We start from the raw sequence: 15,710 nt of genomic DNA, 5'->3' as shown, positions 1-15,710 counted from the left end.
CGCGCCCGCCGCGCTCAGCTGGCAGCCGGCTGCCGAGGCGCAGGGGCGGCGGTGCCATCAGCTGCGGGAGCACGGCTCGGCTTGGCAAGCGGCTCACGCAGTCGCAGGGAAGAGGAGCAGCTGGGAGCGCGGCCGCCGCGGAGGACCGGCACGTCCCTGTTCGCGTCCCTGTTCCGCGGGGAGGGCTCCGCCGATCCACCGCCCCCTCCTCCGGGAGCCGCCGGGGGAGGGCTCGGACGCGAAGTTGCAGCCAGCCCGGGGGAAAAGTAGCGGCAAGGCGGAAGGGGCCGGAGCCGAGCCCAACCCAACCCAGCCGAGCCGAGAGGGGCCGGCGCAGCGCGCCGCCGCCAGCCGTCCCCCGGACGGGGCTGACCCCGCACCCCCGGCCGCGCTCATCGGGACCCCCGCCTCGCCCCGGAACCAGCACCGAGGGAGAGGGGACGCTGCCGGACACCGCTGCGGGTAAAACGGGGGTGAAGCCGCGGGGAACACGGCATGAAGAAACCGGGGAGGCGGGCGAGGGGCGGCGGGGGGCCGCGGCGTGCGGGGGCGAGCCACGGAAACTTGCTCAAGTTGTGCGGCCCCGGGCGGCGGGGAGGGGGCAGGCGGGGGCCGAGCCGGCGGCGGGCGCCCTCTGGTGGTCGCGGGGGAAGCCTCGCCGTGCCCCCCGCCACCGCTGCTGGAGGGGCCGGGGGCGTCCCGCAGGGCGGTGGCGCGGCGGAGGGAGGGGTGCTACTGGCCCTCGCCGCCGCCCCTCTTCTTTCCCCTTGGGGGCAGAGCCGCACGGGTGGCGTGCTCGGTGCCCTGCTGATAGGAGGGAGCTCCATCCGGCTGCGGGGGCGCGTTGGGGATGTGTGCCCGGGGGTAGCTCGCCGTGATGCCAGGAAAACTTGCCTCGAGAGCCGGGAGTCGCTCGGGTCAAGATGAAATAAAGAGAATCTATGTAGCCAATCCGACTTTCTGTTTTGACGGAGTTTTGTGGAACTTCGAAAATGTTCCTTTTTTTGTTTAATTTCTTTGAGGGGGAAGAAAAAAAAAAGTGTATTAACCCTCATCTTTCCTAAAAGCATTGACCGTTCCTCATGACTAAATACTTTGAATATGTTCTGGCACCTGTACAGCTTCAGAGAACTTCTGTTTGTGTTTTCACAGAAAGAACCAACATGCAAAGTGGAAGGAAAACCGAAACTGCTCTTTTAGCAGAAAAATACTGGCTTTCAGCCCCTTTCATATGTTTCCATTTCACTTCATAATGGGAGGAGCACGATTCTCTGAATCATTGAGGCAAAATTTGGGCATCATTGGCTGAAGATAAGATGAAAGAAGACTTGAAAATGTGTCGATATTCTATGACTATTAATTCAGACAAACCTTTCACAAAGGGGAATAGTGGTTAAAATTACCGCAGTCTCATCTAAAGGAGCTAATGAAGGATTTCTCTTCGTTTTTTCTTTCTTCCCTTTCTCCCATGAGTCCAAAAAGAGCAAGATGGAAAGAGTGTATACAAATCAAGATAGGAGGAAGGCTGAAGAAAGTAGCTTCAGTTTTTAAGTGTGTTTTCCAAGTGCTGTAAATTCCCTAAATAATCAAATTCAACCCATTGTTTTGAATAAATTATATCTTTTTGTGATCAGTGAAGGTTTTTTTTTTTTTTTTTTTTTTTGGTCAGCTATAGGAGTGGAATTTGACCTGATTGAAAGTATTAACACAGAAAATGTATGGCTCTGATTCCTGTTTTCAAATCAAAGTTTACAAGTTATCAAAGAATAGTGTTTTGGTTTCTTTCAGTTTCTGACTGTGTATTGTCAACCTGCATTTTGTATGTTTATCTTGGAGATTTTACTTTCTCCCTATTTTAATGCTTATACTGACTGTAGTGTTGTATTTGAGAAAAATGTGAACAAGCAAGGCACCTGAGATTTAAGTTCTCAACAGCCTTGTTATTTCAGTGTTGTAGCTCAAATTACGAGTAATCTGAGTATCTGTTAGAACGTGCAGTAAACACTAAGTCTTTTCTTTGAAGAAAAAAATGCCTTAAGATGCTCATGCTTGTGCTAACTGGATCAAAGCTTGATATCTGAACATCGTGTTTTGTTAGGAAGTGCATGCCTGGGGAAGAGGAGCTGCCTAATGGATCATGGCTCTGATGCTTACAGGGCATACCTTATTTCTATCATTAATGATGTTTGCTGTCTTCACTTTTGAAGAATCTGTAAACAATTACTCAGATTGGGTGACTTTCATGGAAAATGTAGGTCAATATGAGAAACAGCAGAAACTTGAAGGTCTTGGTGCTGAGCAGAAGTTGAAAAAAACAGTTCTTCATCCAAATTTGTATTTTGATGCTGAAGATGTCCATGCACTGAGGCAGAAAGCTCACACAAGCCACTCACATCTATTTAGAGCTATTAGAAGTGCAGTGATAGTTATGCTATCCAACCCATTATACTACCTACCTCCACCCAAGCATGTTGATTTTGCTGCAAAGTGGAATGAGGTTTATGGTAACAATCTGCCACCACTAGCATTTTATTGTTTGCTGTGCCCTGAAGATAAAGCTGCATTTGATTTTGCCCTAGAATATATGGACAGAATGGCTGGTTACAAAAACTGGTTAGTGGAGAGTGCACCTGGTGATGAAGTGCCACTGGGACACTCCCTAACTGGATTTGCCACTGCTTATGACTTCTTGTATAATTCACTGGAAAATGTGAGAAGACAAAAATACCTGGAGAAGATACGGTCTGCAAGTGAGGAAATGTATGAGTACTCAAAGGTTCGTTCCTGGGGAAAGCAGCTTCTCCATAATCATCAGGCAACCAATATGCTTGCTTTGCTCACTGGAGCTTTAGTTACAGGGGTGGATGACGGATCTCAGGCAAATGTTTGGAAACACACTGTTGTTGATGTGATGGAGAAAACAATGTTTCTGCTTAATCATATTGTAGATGGGTCTCTGGATGAGGGAGTAGCTTATGGGAGTTACACAGCTAAGTCCATAACCCAGTACGTTTTCCTGGCCCAGCGTCATTTTGGTATTAACAACTTGGAAAATAATTGGCTCAAAATGCACTTTTGGTTTTACTATTCCACGCTATTACCAGGCTTTCAAAGGACTGTGGGCATAGCAGATTCTAATTACAACTGGTTTTATGGTCCTGAGAGCCAACTGGTTTTCTTGGATAAGTTTATCATGAAGAATGGAGCTGGCAACTGGTTGGCACAGCAAATTAGAAAACACAGACCCAAAGATGGACCAATGGTGCCATCCACTGCACAGAGGTGGAGCACATTGCACACCGAGTTTATATGGTATGCTGCTGAAATCACTCCTCAACCACCTCCTGACTATGGCACTGCTAAATTGCATGTGTTTCCTAATTGGGGAGTTGTTACCTATGGGGCTGGATTGCCAAGCAGCCAGACAAACACCTTTGTGTCCTTCAAGTCTGGAAAACTCGGTGGACGTGCTGTCTACGATATTGTCCACTTTCAACCATATGCCTGGATTGATGGGTGGAGGAGTTTCAATCCAGGACATGAACATCCTGATCAGAACTCTTTCACTTTTGCTCCCAATGGACAGGTGTTTGTATCTGAGGCTCTCTATGGACCTAAACTCAGCCACCTGAACAATGTCTTGGTGTTTGCCCCATCTCCTACTAGCCAGTGCAACCAGCCTTGGGAGGGACAGCTTGGTGAATGTGCCCAGTGGCTGAAGTGGATTGGTCATGAGGTTGGAGACTCAACTGGAGAAATTATAACAGCCTCCCAGTCTGGGGACATGATGTTTGTGAGTGGTGAGGCGGTCTCTGCTTACACATCAGCAATGAAATTGAAAAGCGTATATCGCATTTTGCTGCTCTTAAATTCTCAGACATTGTTAGTTGTAGACCATATCGAGAAGGAGGAAGACTCTCCTGTTAATTCTGTCAGTGCCTTTTTTCATAATCTTGACATTGATTTTAAATACATACCCTATAAATTTAAGAACAAATACAACGGAGCTATGATGGATGTGTGGGATGCCCACTACAAGATGTTTTGGTTTGATCATCATGGGAGTAGTCCTGTTGCTAGGATACAAGAGGCAGAACAAGCTGCTGAATTCAAAAAGCGATGGACTCAGTTTGTAAATGTTACCTTTCCAATGAAAAGCACGCTTGCGAGGATTGTTTACCTTTTCTATGGCCCATATGTCAATGTTTCTAACTGCAGGCTCATTGATAATGCAAAGTCTGGATTTCAGATTTCACTCAGTGTCAACAACACTGAAAATACGGTCTTTGTTGTGACTGAACATCAGAATTTAAAGACCAGGTTTGATTACTTGGGATTTGGTGGTTTTGCCAAAGTAGTTCATGAAAACAAAGTAACCAAGTTTGGTCTAGGTACTGAATCTGTGGAAAAACGAATTAAAAATAATAGGGTGGTTTTCCCATTTGGATTCAAAGTGAACATAATTGCAGGGTTAATCTTGGCTGTTAGTTTGGTCATACTGGCTTTTCAGTGGCAGTTTTACATATCCTTCAGTAAAATGTTGCGTTGGATCCTTATACTAGTTATCACGTTGTGGCTTATTGAATTGGTGGATGTGTGGAGCATGTGTACCCAGCCCATCTGTGCGAAATGGAGCAGTGACTTGACAAGGCTAGAACATGATAAAGGCAATAAAGCCAAACAATTAGAAGGGAACCCCGTTGTTTTGCCAGATGTTATAATTACTTCGCTTCCTGCCTCTGGTGCAGAAATTTTAAAACAGGTGTTTTTCAATAGCAGTGATTTCTTATATATGAGGATACCTACAGCCTATCTAGAAATTCCTGAGAGTGAATTTGAAATTGATTCCTTTGTAGATCCATGTGAATGGAAGGCTTCTGATGTCCACAATGGTCATTTTCGTCTTCTCAAAGGGTGGCTCCAGTCTTTAGTCCGAGACACAAAATTACATTTACAAAACATTCATTTATATGAAGCCAGCAGAAGTAAAATTACTCAGCATTCTGCCATAAGCAAGGACAAAAAGAAGAAATCAAAAAAGAGAGAATCTCTATCAGAGCAGAGAATCAGGGCAAGAGCAAGTCAAGATAAAGATGCTGAATATATTAGGGAATTGAGAAGACACCTTGTCTCTTATCCTAGTGCACGACCTGTGCTTAGTTTAAGTAGTGGGAGCTGGACATTAAAGCTTCCCTTCTTTCAGGAAATCCTAGGACCATCAATGAGAGCATTATATGTAGTAAGAGACCCACGGGCATGGGTTTATTCCATGTTGTACAAAAATAAGCCGAGTCTTTACTCCTTGAAAAAAGTTCCACAACACTTGGCTGCAATGTTCAAATGGGAAAATCATAAAGGAAAATGTAGTCTAAGTGAAGGCTATGCCTTTGAATATGAATCATTAAGAAAAGAACTTTCAAAATCTAATTCAAATGCTGTTTCTGTGTTGTCCTATTTATGGCTTGCAAACACAGCAGCAGCACTGAGAATAAATGGCGATTTGCTGCCAACAAATTATCAGATGGTCAAGTTTGAAGATATTGTGAACTTTCCTCAGAAGATGGCTGAAACAATTTTTGCCTTTCTTGGTATGCCTCTTTCTCCTGCTAGCTTAAACCAAATATTATTTGCCACCTCCACCAGTCTTTTCTATCTTCCTTATGAGGGGGAAATTTCACCAAGTAGCATTCACGCCTGGAAACAAAACATGCCCAAGGAAGAAATTAGACTGATTGAAGATATTTGTTTTTCTTTAATGGACCACTTAGGTTACCCAAAGTTTGTAGAATAAATGCTGCCGGTCAGCAGAAATTTGCACTAATCATCACTGACTCCCAGTTTGTGGATAAATATTAGAGAAGTTTGTTTATTCTTGTAAAACGTGTACAGTCTGCTACTTTCAGAGAAATTATTTTAAGAAAAAGATAGTTGTTCTTGCAGGTGTTTTTTTGTTGTTTCTTTTTTTTTTCTTTTTTAGTAATAAATAAAAACAACTTGTAACTACTTTTGCTGCCTTTGAAAAAAACAAATAAAAAAACTGTGTGAACCTTTATGGAACTACCAGCTGAGGGCTCTATAGCTCAGGGGATTAGTAATAGAATATGGAGCTTTTCACCTCCTGCTCACCAGTTTGACCACAGCCCAGGTGCTTAGTTCCCAAAAGTAGTTACTACCTGATGATTGTATGAAGGTTTATATGAAATTAAACTGGTGGTGTTGGCCTAGTTCCCAGTGCTGATAATTAACTCCCTTAGACAGGTTTTCTGAGACATTCTGTCTCACTGGTCAGTGTGGTGGTGCAAAGTAAACACAAGCTGAGGTTTAAGGCTGTTCAGCATCCCTTCAGTAGGTGAAAACAACCACAGTATTTGAGTGAATCTAGTTCCTTATTTACATCCTCAACAGGCCCAGGACTGAAATGGATATATTGAATATCACTGTATGATATGGTTCCTCCAGTTCAGAGACATGGCACTTACATTGGGTTTGTCCTTCGACTTCATTCTTCGTGTCTGACAACATCATCTTTTGTGAGCTTGAAGTAAACTATCTGAAGAAAAATAAATGAGATAAAATTTAAGAAACCAAGATATCCCAAACTAAGAGTTAAATATGGAGAGGATTTATTTATTTATTTATTTATTTTTGTAGCTTTGACCTGCCTCACTCAACCTGTATTAATTTTGAAGGTTGTTAACATCTTGACTCCTCATTCTGATTTATCATGCACCTCTTATCTAAGAGGTTCTGGAAGAATCATTTCTTTTTGAGTGAGACTTTTCCATCTTTCTTTGTAAAACATTTCTCTGCTGATTCTTGTGTATAAGTTCACCAAGGCCAGTGCAAATATTTGATGTCAATGTCAGTGGTCTGTTGTTGATGTCTGCATAAAATGAAAATCTAAGGTTTAGAAGATCTTAAGTTAATCTCCAGGTCTGTGTTCCTGAGGGAGGTTTTGTTTTTCTGTATTGTGTATTTCTGAAGGACAACCATTGCTTACCTCAGATCTCCTCTCAGAGAGTGGAGAAATCTGAAACTTGCTCAACTCTCAGTTACTTTACCTTTGAGTAATTCCCCACAGTAAAGTATCTCCAAACTTGTCGTTTTTATCTGCTATCATGTTTTTTATCATGACTAGCGTTTCTCTAACATGATGCTGTAATATGATATTGATTTGGAAACAGATAAGTTTGATAGGATAGATATGTCTTTGTCACAGCTTGTTTTCATTTTGAATCACAGCTTTAGTTTTGCACATTTCCATTAAGAAAAAAGGTTTCCTAATTTAACTTGCTGAGTATTCTTTGGAAATGCATGCATACTGTAAATGTCTGCAGATGTGTAAATCTGATCACAAAGCGGCATCTGTTTCCTTTACCATCTGTTTTTTATTACAAATGGAATTGTCTTGAAATATACTTCCTTTGGTTTGTGGGAGCTGATGTTGGAGTTTGGGGTTATTATATTGAAATATATGTGTAATTTTTATTTATTTGGGTAATAAGCATTATACAATATCAAAAGTGTAGTGAGTCTCTTCATACAGATTATAGGTACCATTCCTGATTTCAAATATAAAAGAGTTCTTGCTTTTCCTTCCAGTCTTACTACTTGTCCCTGTCTTAATTCCTCCGTCTTGTCCTTCTCATATACACATTTCATATCCTTTGGAGTACATTGTGATGTCTCATCATGACCTAAATAACAGTAGCTGTTTCTCTACCAATCATTTGTACATCAAAATGGACCTCTAGCATGATAAACCCATTGATATTTTACAGTCTCACTTACCAAAACTTAACTGCTGTTTACTAGCAGCAGCAATTTTTTTCCTCCTTCTATCCTAAGTCTAACCCCTGGTTGGGTGGAATGTCATATTAAAGGAAATATTAAATGGGTTAATAAACACTGACATGGTAATGAAAGTTCAGTTTGCAACTATCATCCTTTCAAATTAGTTTCTCTCTGAAGCCATTTTTATCATATGTAAAGAAAAAAAAATATAATCATGTCTGTACAATTTTCTGTACTTGACAGAATGTGTTTCAACATTTGCCTTCTATTTCCAGGATTTATACTCTAGAATCAGAACAAATAAAAAGGCTTTTTCTCTGTCAGATGTTTTAGGGCAACTGAAGGTAAGAATTAAGACTGACTATATATTTGTGGAAGCAGACATCTTTAAATCCCTTCCTGAAAGTGCTGTATGGAATGCTGTGATAGCCTATAAACCAACTTTTTATTTGTTTTTGTGGAGTTAAGGTGTACAGGGTGATCTGTCAAGAGGGTTATCCATGCTTCTTTTGGAATACGGTTATCTCATACATTTATGTTCAGAATACATGCTGTTGCTGTCATTTCTTATATGCAAGATTTAGGAGCTATTTCTTTTCTGTACTGTACTCTCCAGGGTCTAAGAATGCATAATCTATTATTCAGAATTGGATGCACTGTGTGTTCCTAGTACAAATTTAATAAGATAAAAAAGATCTCTTTTCTTTATTTTTGGATCTTGTAAGGGCAAACACGTTAACATCATTACAGTAAAATATGTAGAGGGAAAGGCAGTGTCTTTGAAAATAACAGGGTAGGAATACTTAAGATATGACAACACTATTTTTTCATGAAGTAATTGCTTTGTTTGGATTTAGATAATGAATTACTTGACCACTTGATTGAAGTTAGTACCAGACAGGAGTTATCCCAGCCATGGAGTTGATTGAGTTTGTCTTTAAACTGTGGTCTTGTACTTGCATGAACAGCAACCCAAGAGACAGTGGGAACATGCATGTTATTGCCCATATAAATATGAGACTTTGTAGAATAACTTCCAGCGACACCATCCATTTTATTTATGAATAAATTTCACAGCTATGATGTGGAAAAGCAGCAATACTATGGAGGTCTGGTAGTAAATAAATAAATAAACAAACAAACTTGCCTTTCTCTATTAAAGGCTAGATTACAATTTTATATCTGCTGATCTTGAGTCAGATTGGTCATTACACTTTATTTTTTTCATGTGCAAATGTTCCCATTGAGACTATTGTCACTCTGTGTATGAAGAACATGTGTGTAATTTTATATGTAATTATTTTGTGGTTGTACAGTTACCATAGAAATTCTTTTCAGTCACTTGCATCCAGAGGAAGAATGGACACAGAATTTAACCTTATCTTTCTCCATACAGTAATGTTTCAGAATGTCAGTAACATTTGAGAATGTTAGAGATTGTTGGTTCTTTTTGAAAAGCATGTATATTTAGGTATGTTGATTGACGAGTGTTCTAGCACTTTCAATTATACTTCAGCAAGATGCTCATGAAAACTAGTCTCATATTTTATCTTATCTTTATCTTTGCTTCCTCTTTCTCCCTGTGTTAAGTGTTAATAATAGTTTGTACTACATTGAATGTTGTACTATATTTGAACTCTCCTATTATGAGAGAGCAAAGATTTTGACACATTTTAGAAAAGAAATTTTTATTTAAACACCTATCTCAGAATCATATTTGGAAGCCTAAGGAAAATAAACACCAAGGAATACATCTCAGCTATTTACTTACTTTGTAACTAAGTGACATTGGCTCTGGGACCTACATGTATGCATATGGGTCTCGGCATTCAGAGTTCTGTCAGATGGCATGAATCTATAGTCTCTGAGCACATTTACATGCTTTTATTTCCCCAGTAAGACTTTTTTCCATGAGCAACATCAGTGATGATGAGCCACAGTATCATGGTCAAATGGGTTCCCTTCTCCCTCTTAGCATGCAATTGACATGCAACTCTAATCGGAATTTATGTTTGAACAGTGAATTTGCAGGATCCAGGAGTGAATTTCTGGACAAGATCTTCAGTTATATGTAAAATATATGATACAACTCATTCAACGCTGAACTACTATTCTGATAGTGTTAAAATGCAAAGCAAACAACAACAACAACAAAATGCACTTCGAGTTTTATAAAGTTATCAATAACTATTTTGTAAAGCTCCAGTCATGGATTAGATTTATTTATTTATTTATTTAACCATTAAAATGGTTTCACTTGCTCTTCAGACTTCATGATGTGACTGCTAGGGGATTCTTGACTCTGCCTGACAGTCAGTTATTTCCATTATTAGTCTTGGCTAGTTTGAGGAACATGATCATGCAAAATTTGGAATATAATAGTGCATTTTCTCAAAAAATTTGAAGTGCACAGTTCATGATTAACGATAATAATATGGCCCATATGTTGGGGTCCATATGTTGGTATATATAGTATCTGTGGTATTTATTTTAGGAGAGTTAGAAGTAAAAATAATTTATCTTTTTTATTATTATTATTATTTTTAATAACACAAAATCATTTTCTTCAAGAGAATAAATACTGGATTTTAACTTCTACAATGGGGATATCATATAATTCCTTTCTTTATCTGGCCTCCATTTTAGTTTTGGTTCAGACTAAAACTTTTGTTCTATGTCTTATTATGAATGGGCTGTTTTCTCAGTTAAGGTTCTGTCTGGAGACTTCAGAGTTATGATTCTGTCTGGAGATTCCATTTCATTGAATTTCTGTGAGGAATATCATGTACTACAAGATGAAATCCCTAAATTGTGAGCTGTTTGGATTTGGGTCAAAAATAGAATGATGCCTTGCTGACCTCAAAGAATGTTTTGCCATTGATTTCAACAGGGCGTAAAATACTAACCCAAATATTTCTTTCTTGGAAGGAGCTATGCAAAATTTGTGAACTAAATAGAAGTCTCTAGATCATTCTTTATTAATCAGAGACAACATTAGCTGGTTTCTAAAATGTAAAAACTGATTTGTCTTTGGATTTTTTCTCTCTTATCTAAACAAATGTTACCTTCTAGAGAATTGCTGTCTACCTAGCCTGAATATTTCTAGACAGCAGAAATTACAGGAAATAAATTCCTCAAATGATCAATCAATATTACTGTTCTTAATATTAGAAGAGAGAATGCATTTCAATAACATGAAAAATATAAATTGTGCAGTAACCATAATCAAAGCTATCTGTAGACCAGTAAATTTATAATGTTTAAAATTTATAAATGTATGTATAGGAACAAAAATATTCAAAATAACATATGAAGTACACTTTCAAATGTCAGGACTTTGATTTTATTTAGTGAGGAGAAATTTGCTGATACATAATCTGCACCATTTTCATAAAGTACATGAATGGGTAATCTTGTGCTGTCTCCGAAAATAATAATAATGGGAAAACACATGTTACTGAGATGATAGTGTTTTAAATTAAACAATACATCTCTTAGAGCTGACAATATGCTGGGATTTATATGTGATGTAAGAAAAAAAATCTGGTTTCATTCACACTTGTCTAAATATATAATAATTTCTGCAAGATTCGTCATTTCTGCTGATACAACCTCAACATTTAATTTATTGTTTTTACTGAGGTGTATTACAGTGTTTAAGAACATGACCTAAAGTAATCTAATCTCACATTAGGTAATTTAAGTGTTGTAATTAAATGAGGATCCTTGTCACTCTAGAATCAATGGAAAGCAAGTGTCACCTTCAGAAGGAAATCAGACATAACTCTTTGTAAATCCTCAAAAGCTGAGGGCAATTAAACTCTATTTTCGATGCCAGATGAAAGGTGTCAAATGAAATGGGGTTAATGGGATTAATTTGGCTTTAAATGCGTATGGTCTTACTTCTAAGTAAATTTCTATGTCTAAGCATTTTTAGTGCATAGAAAATTTTATGTCCATAGAAAATTTTATGAAACATTCCACATAAAATAAAGCTCTTGTTAGAAAACTAACACTTCTGTGTTTATGTGTTATCTTTTTTTTTTTTTTTTTTTTTTTTTCCTCCCTTTTTATCACTTAGGATATCACAAAAGTTTGTGATGTAGTCACAGAATCAGAGAATGGTTGAGGTTAAAAGGGATATCTGGAGGTCGCCTACTCCAACCCACCTGCTAAAGCAGGGCCACCTAAAGCCGGTTACCCAGATCTCCAAGGAAGGAGACTCCACACCCTCTCTGGGCAACTTGTGTCAATGCTTGGTCACCTGCACAATAAAAAAGTGTTTCCTGATGTTCACAGGGAACCTCCTGCCTTTTGGGTTGTGTCAATTACCTCTTGTCCTTTCACTGGCTGCCATTATGAAGAGCCTGCTGCTGTCTCCCTTAGACACTCCCTTCAGGTATTTATATGACTTGATAATACTCCCCCTCCTGATCCTTGTCTTCTCCAGGCTAAACAGTCCCAACTCTCAGCCTTTCCTTATAGAAGAGATGATCCAGTCCCTTAATCATCTTGATCATCTTAATCATCAATGTCCCCTGCACTATACTCTTTCTTGTTTTCTAGTATGTTCACGTCTCTTGTACTGAGGAACCCAGAACTGGATACAGTAGTCCACATGTGGCCTAACCAGTGCTGAGCAGAGGGGAAGGATCATCTCCATTAACCTGCTGGCAACACTAATCCAGCCAAGACTACCATTAGTCTTTGCCATAAGGGTATATTGATGGCTTATGTATAACTTGGGGTACCACCCAGATGGAAAGCAGCTTTGCAGAAAAGGACCAGGGGATCCTTGTGAACACCAACAGGTACTGGTGCCTGGGATGGTTTCTCCCCAGGTGCAGGACTTTGCACTTCTCCTTGCTGAACTTCATGGGGATCCTATCATTCCATTCCTCCTGATGAGGTCTGTCTGGGTGGCAACACAGCCTTCTGTTGTGGCAGCCACTCATCGCAGTTTTGTACTGTCAGCACACTTGCTGAGAGCAAGCAATGCCCCATCATCTAGGTCATTTATGAAGATGCTGAATAGGACTGGACCCAGTATTGACCCTGGTGTACACCACTGTTACCACATGTACTGCCAATGTATACATTCAATTTAAATACATATATATGTAGAGAAAGAGAATAATAGAATCATAGAACGGTTTAGTTTGTAGGAATCTTTAAAGTACATCTATTTTGAACCCCCCTTGCCATGGGTAGGGATGCCTTCCACTTGATCAGGTTTTCAAGGTCCCATTCACCTTGACCTTGAACACTTCCAGGGACAGGACATCCACAATCTCTCTGGGCAACTTGTTTCAGTATCTAACCACACTCATAGTGAAGAATTTCTTCCTAATATCTCATCTGAATCTATCCTCTTTCAGTTTGAAACCATTACCCATTTTCCTATCACTACACACCCTAGTGACATGTCTCTCCCCATCTTTCTGGTAGTGAAAGGCTTCTACAAGCGTTCTACTCCCTCTGGAGTCTTCTTTTCCCGAGACTAAACATCTACAACTCTCTCAGTTTTTCTTCATAGGACATGTGCTCCAGCCCTGTGATCATCTTTGTGGCTTTCCTTTGGACCTTCTCTAACAGGCCCATTTCTCTCTTGTTCTGGGGGTCCCAGAGCAGGATTCAGTAATCCAGGGTGTTAGGAGAACAGAGTAGAGGGAGAGAATCACCTCCCTGTGATCTGCTGGCCATGGTTCTTTTAATACAGACCAGGATGCAATTATCTTTCTGGGCTGCAAGTGTATGTTGCTGGACAATGTCAAGTTTTTCATCCACATGTACCCCCAAATTGCCATTCTATAATTCTGTGATTCTATGATTAAATATATTCTATTAAATATCTTATATCTCTTCTATCTAAATATCTCTTCTGACTATCCACAAGTCCTTTTCACAGCTGAAATTTCCCCTTCCTGAGGTTTGGGATCCTGAACTATACTTCTTGCCCAACCTATATGCTGCAAGCAACATGTATGGCTGGTTTTGTTTATTTTGTTTAGGGAAGCTGCTGTTACTAATGTAACAGGATGTTATGTTATTTATCGATGGCAGAAACTAATTTTGTCTGTCTTTGCATGAACACTAAGTATGACACAGTGTTAAGTTAAGGTTACAGAAAATGTATATTCTTAGGAAAAAAAATAAATAAAGGAGGGGGTGATTCTCCCTTCAGTTTTCTGAACTGGACAGCTGATGCAAGCCATGCACCACAAATCACTGCAAACCAACTGGTGCAATTTTGAAGTATCTTAGACTATATACTCTCTATATAATGTATATTCAAACTATGTATTTAGAATGATGTGTCTTCTAATTCCTGAACTCTATCCAGGATTTGTTTCAGAAAGTGGTAGTTGGCCTAGAGACTGTTTTTACAATTTAAGATTATAGGTAAGTAAGCTCCAACACCCATGAGTGTTCTCATGTGTTTAATTAAATCTAAAAAATAACAATAATAAATAAATAAATAAAGGACATAAGTTAATTAGAATAACTGAGATTAAAGATATCACTGGATTTTATTAAATGTGGTACAGGTGCAGATGGTATCTACTAGATCAAGACACAGTTCATCATCCTTACTACTGCAGAGGTCAAGAATGTACTGCAGATGCCTGAGTGGCACATGGTTTCCTGCAACACAGTTTTGTAGGTTTAATTAACTGATATTTTTTTGTTCATATATTATAGAAGAAGGTGCTTGGGATATATCTTAAACATAGGAACAAGAATAAGCCCTGATTCTATCTCTCCTGTGAATATGAGCACATGGTAAAGCAAAGGTTTGTATATTTTGAAGTCTTGATACAGTTATATTTAGATGTGAAGTTGGTTTAATGTGCTTTTTTTTTTTTTGGCTGCTGCTTTTTATTTATTTTTTTTTAATTTGGTGGGTGGAATGTTCTTAACCTTTGTAGCTGATTTTAGTTCTTGTTACTGTACTTTCACAAATATTTTATTTGTTTATTTTTACCTTCTAAATCTTGAATCCAGTTTTGGCTTTTTGGAGGAGCTGCTTGGAAAGTGCCTATTACGTTTTGAGGTGTATTGAGTATTATACATTGAGGTGTGATACAAGCAAATATTTCTGTCTGTTGCAAATTCTTTGACAATATTTGTCTTCATCTATTTTCTAAAAGGTCACTCAAAGGGAATAAATCCAACATACAGAGGAAACTCTGAGGAAACTAATACTATCATAAAAGGCAGACTGTCAGAGATAATAAATGTGCACTTAATTTTGTGAAAACCATTAATATTTTCCCTCTTAATTTATTTTCTAAGAGAGAAATAGGTTATATTTTATTTTTTTCCCTTTCCCTTTCCCTTTCCCTTTCCCTTTCCCTTTCCCTTTCCCTTTCCCTTTCCCTTTCCCTTTCCCTTTCCCTTTCCCTTTCCCTTTCCCCTTCCCTTTCCCTTTCCCTTTCCCTTTCCCTTTCCATTTTCCTTTCCTTTTCCCTTTCCCTTTTTCTTTATCTTGTAGTTCCATCCTATAGATTGCTTGGAAATATATTTTGTCATCATTGTGTTTTTGTTTGTTTGTTTTCTAAATTTTGGTTTGAAATGTTCATTTGGTTTTATATTTTCTTGAAGGTTCTGTTGTGTTTCAGGATGTTCCAGTGTGTTCTTTCCATAACTTACATCCTTTGTTATTCACTGATCAGCTGAACATTGTTTCATATCACCATAGCAGTACTGAAGGAAAATTAACATAAAAGGAACTTTTGTTGGGGTGTATTTATATTTATATTTTTATTTTTATTATTTCTCCCTAAAGCAATGATCTTATTTTGTATTCCCAACCTGTGTTAATTTGTAACTGAATAGTTATTACCCAGTGTATCTTTGTAATAATATTATTGGCACAAAAGTATGCTTTCCAATGAGATTGTGCAGTTTTATCT

The 15,710-nt window shown here is 38.9% G+C and overlaps 1 protein-coding gene across 1 annotated transcript; it reads left to right on the top strand.

Annotated features, from left to right (window-relative positions):
- Positions 1-49: 49 nt before the first annotated feature.
- On the top strand, positions 50-11,807 carry DSEL (dermatan sulfate epimerase like). The gene is made up of 2 exons (XM_027451918.3): positions 50-462; positions 1,153-11,807. Exon 2 carries the CDS (start codon positions 2,138-2,140, stop codon positions 5,789-5,791), a length of 3,654 nt encoding a protein of 1,217 aa, XP_027307719.2. The 5' UTR covers positions 50-462; positions 1,153-2,137; the 3' UTR covers positions 5,792-11,807.
- The last annotated feature ends 3,903 nt before the right edge of the window (positions 11,808-15,710 follow it).

This window comes from Anas platyrhynchos, chromosome 2 (assembly GCF_047663525.1).
Source record: "Anas platyrhynchos isolate ZD024472 breed Pekin duck chromosome 2, IASCAAS_PekinDuck_T2T, whole genome shotgun sequence".
Classification (NCBI taxonomy): Eukaryota; Metazoa; Chordata; class Aves; order Anseriformes; family Anatidae; genus Anas; species Anas platyrhynchos.
Note: the sequence above shows the minus strand (reverse complement) of the source record. Positions and strands in the feature narration are given on the sequence as shown.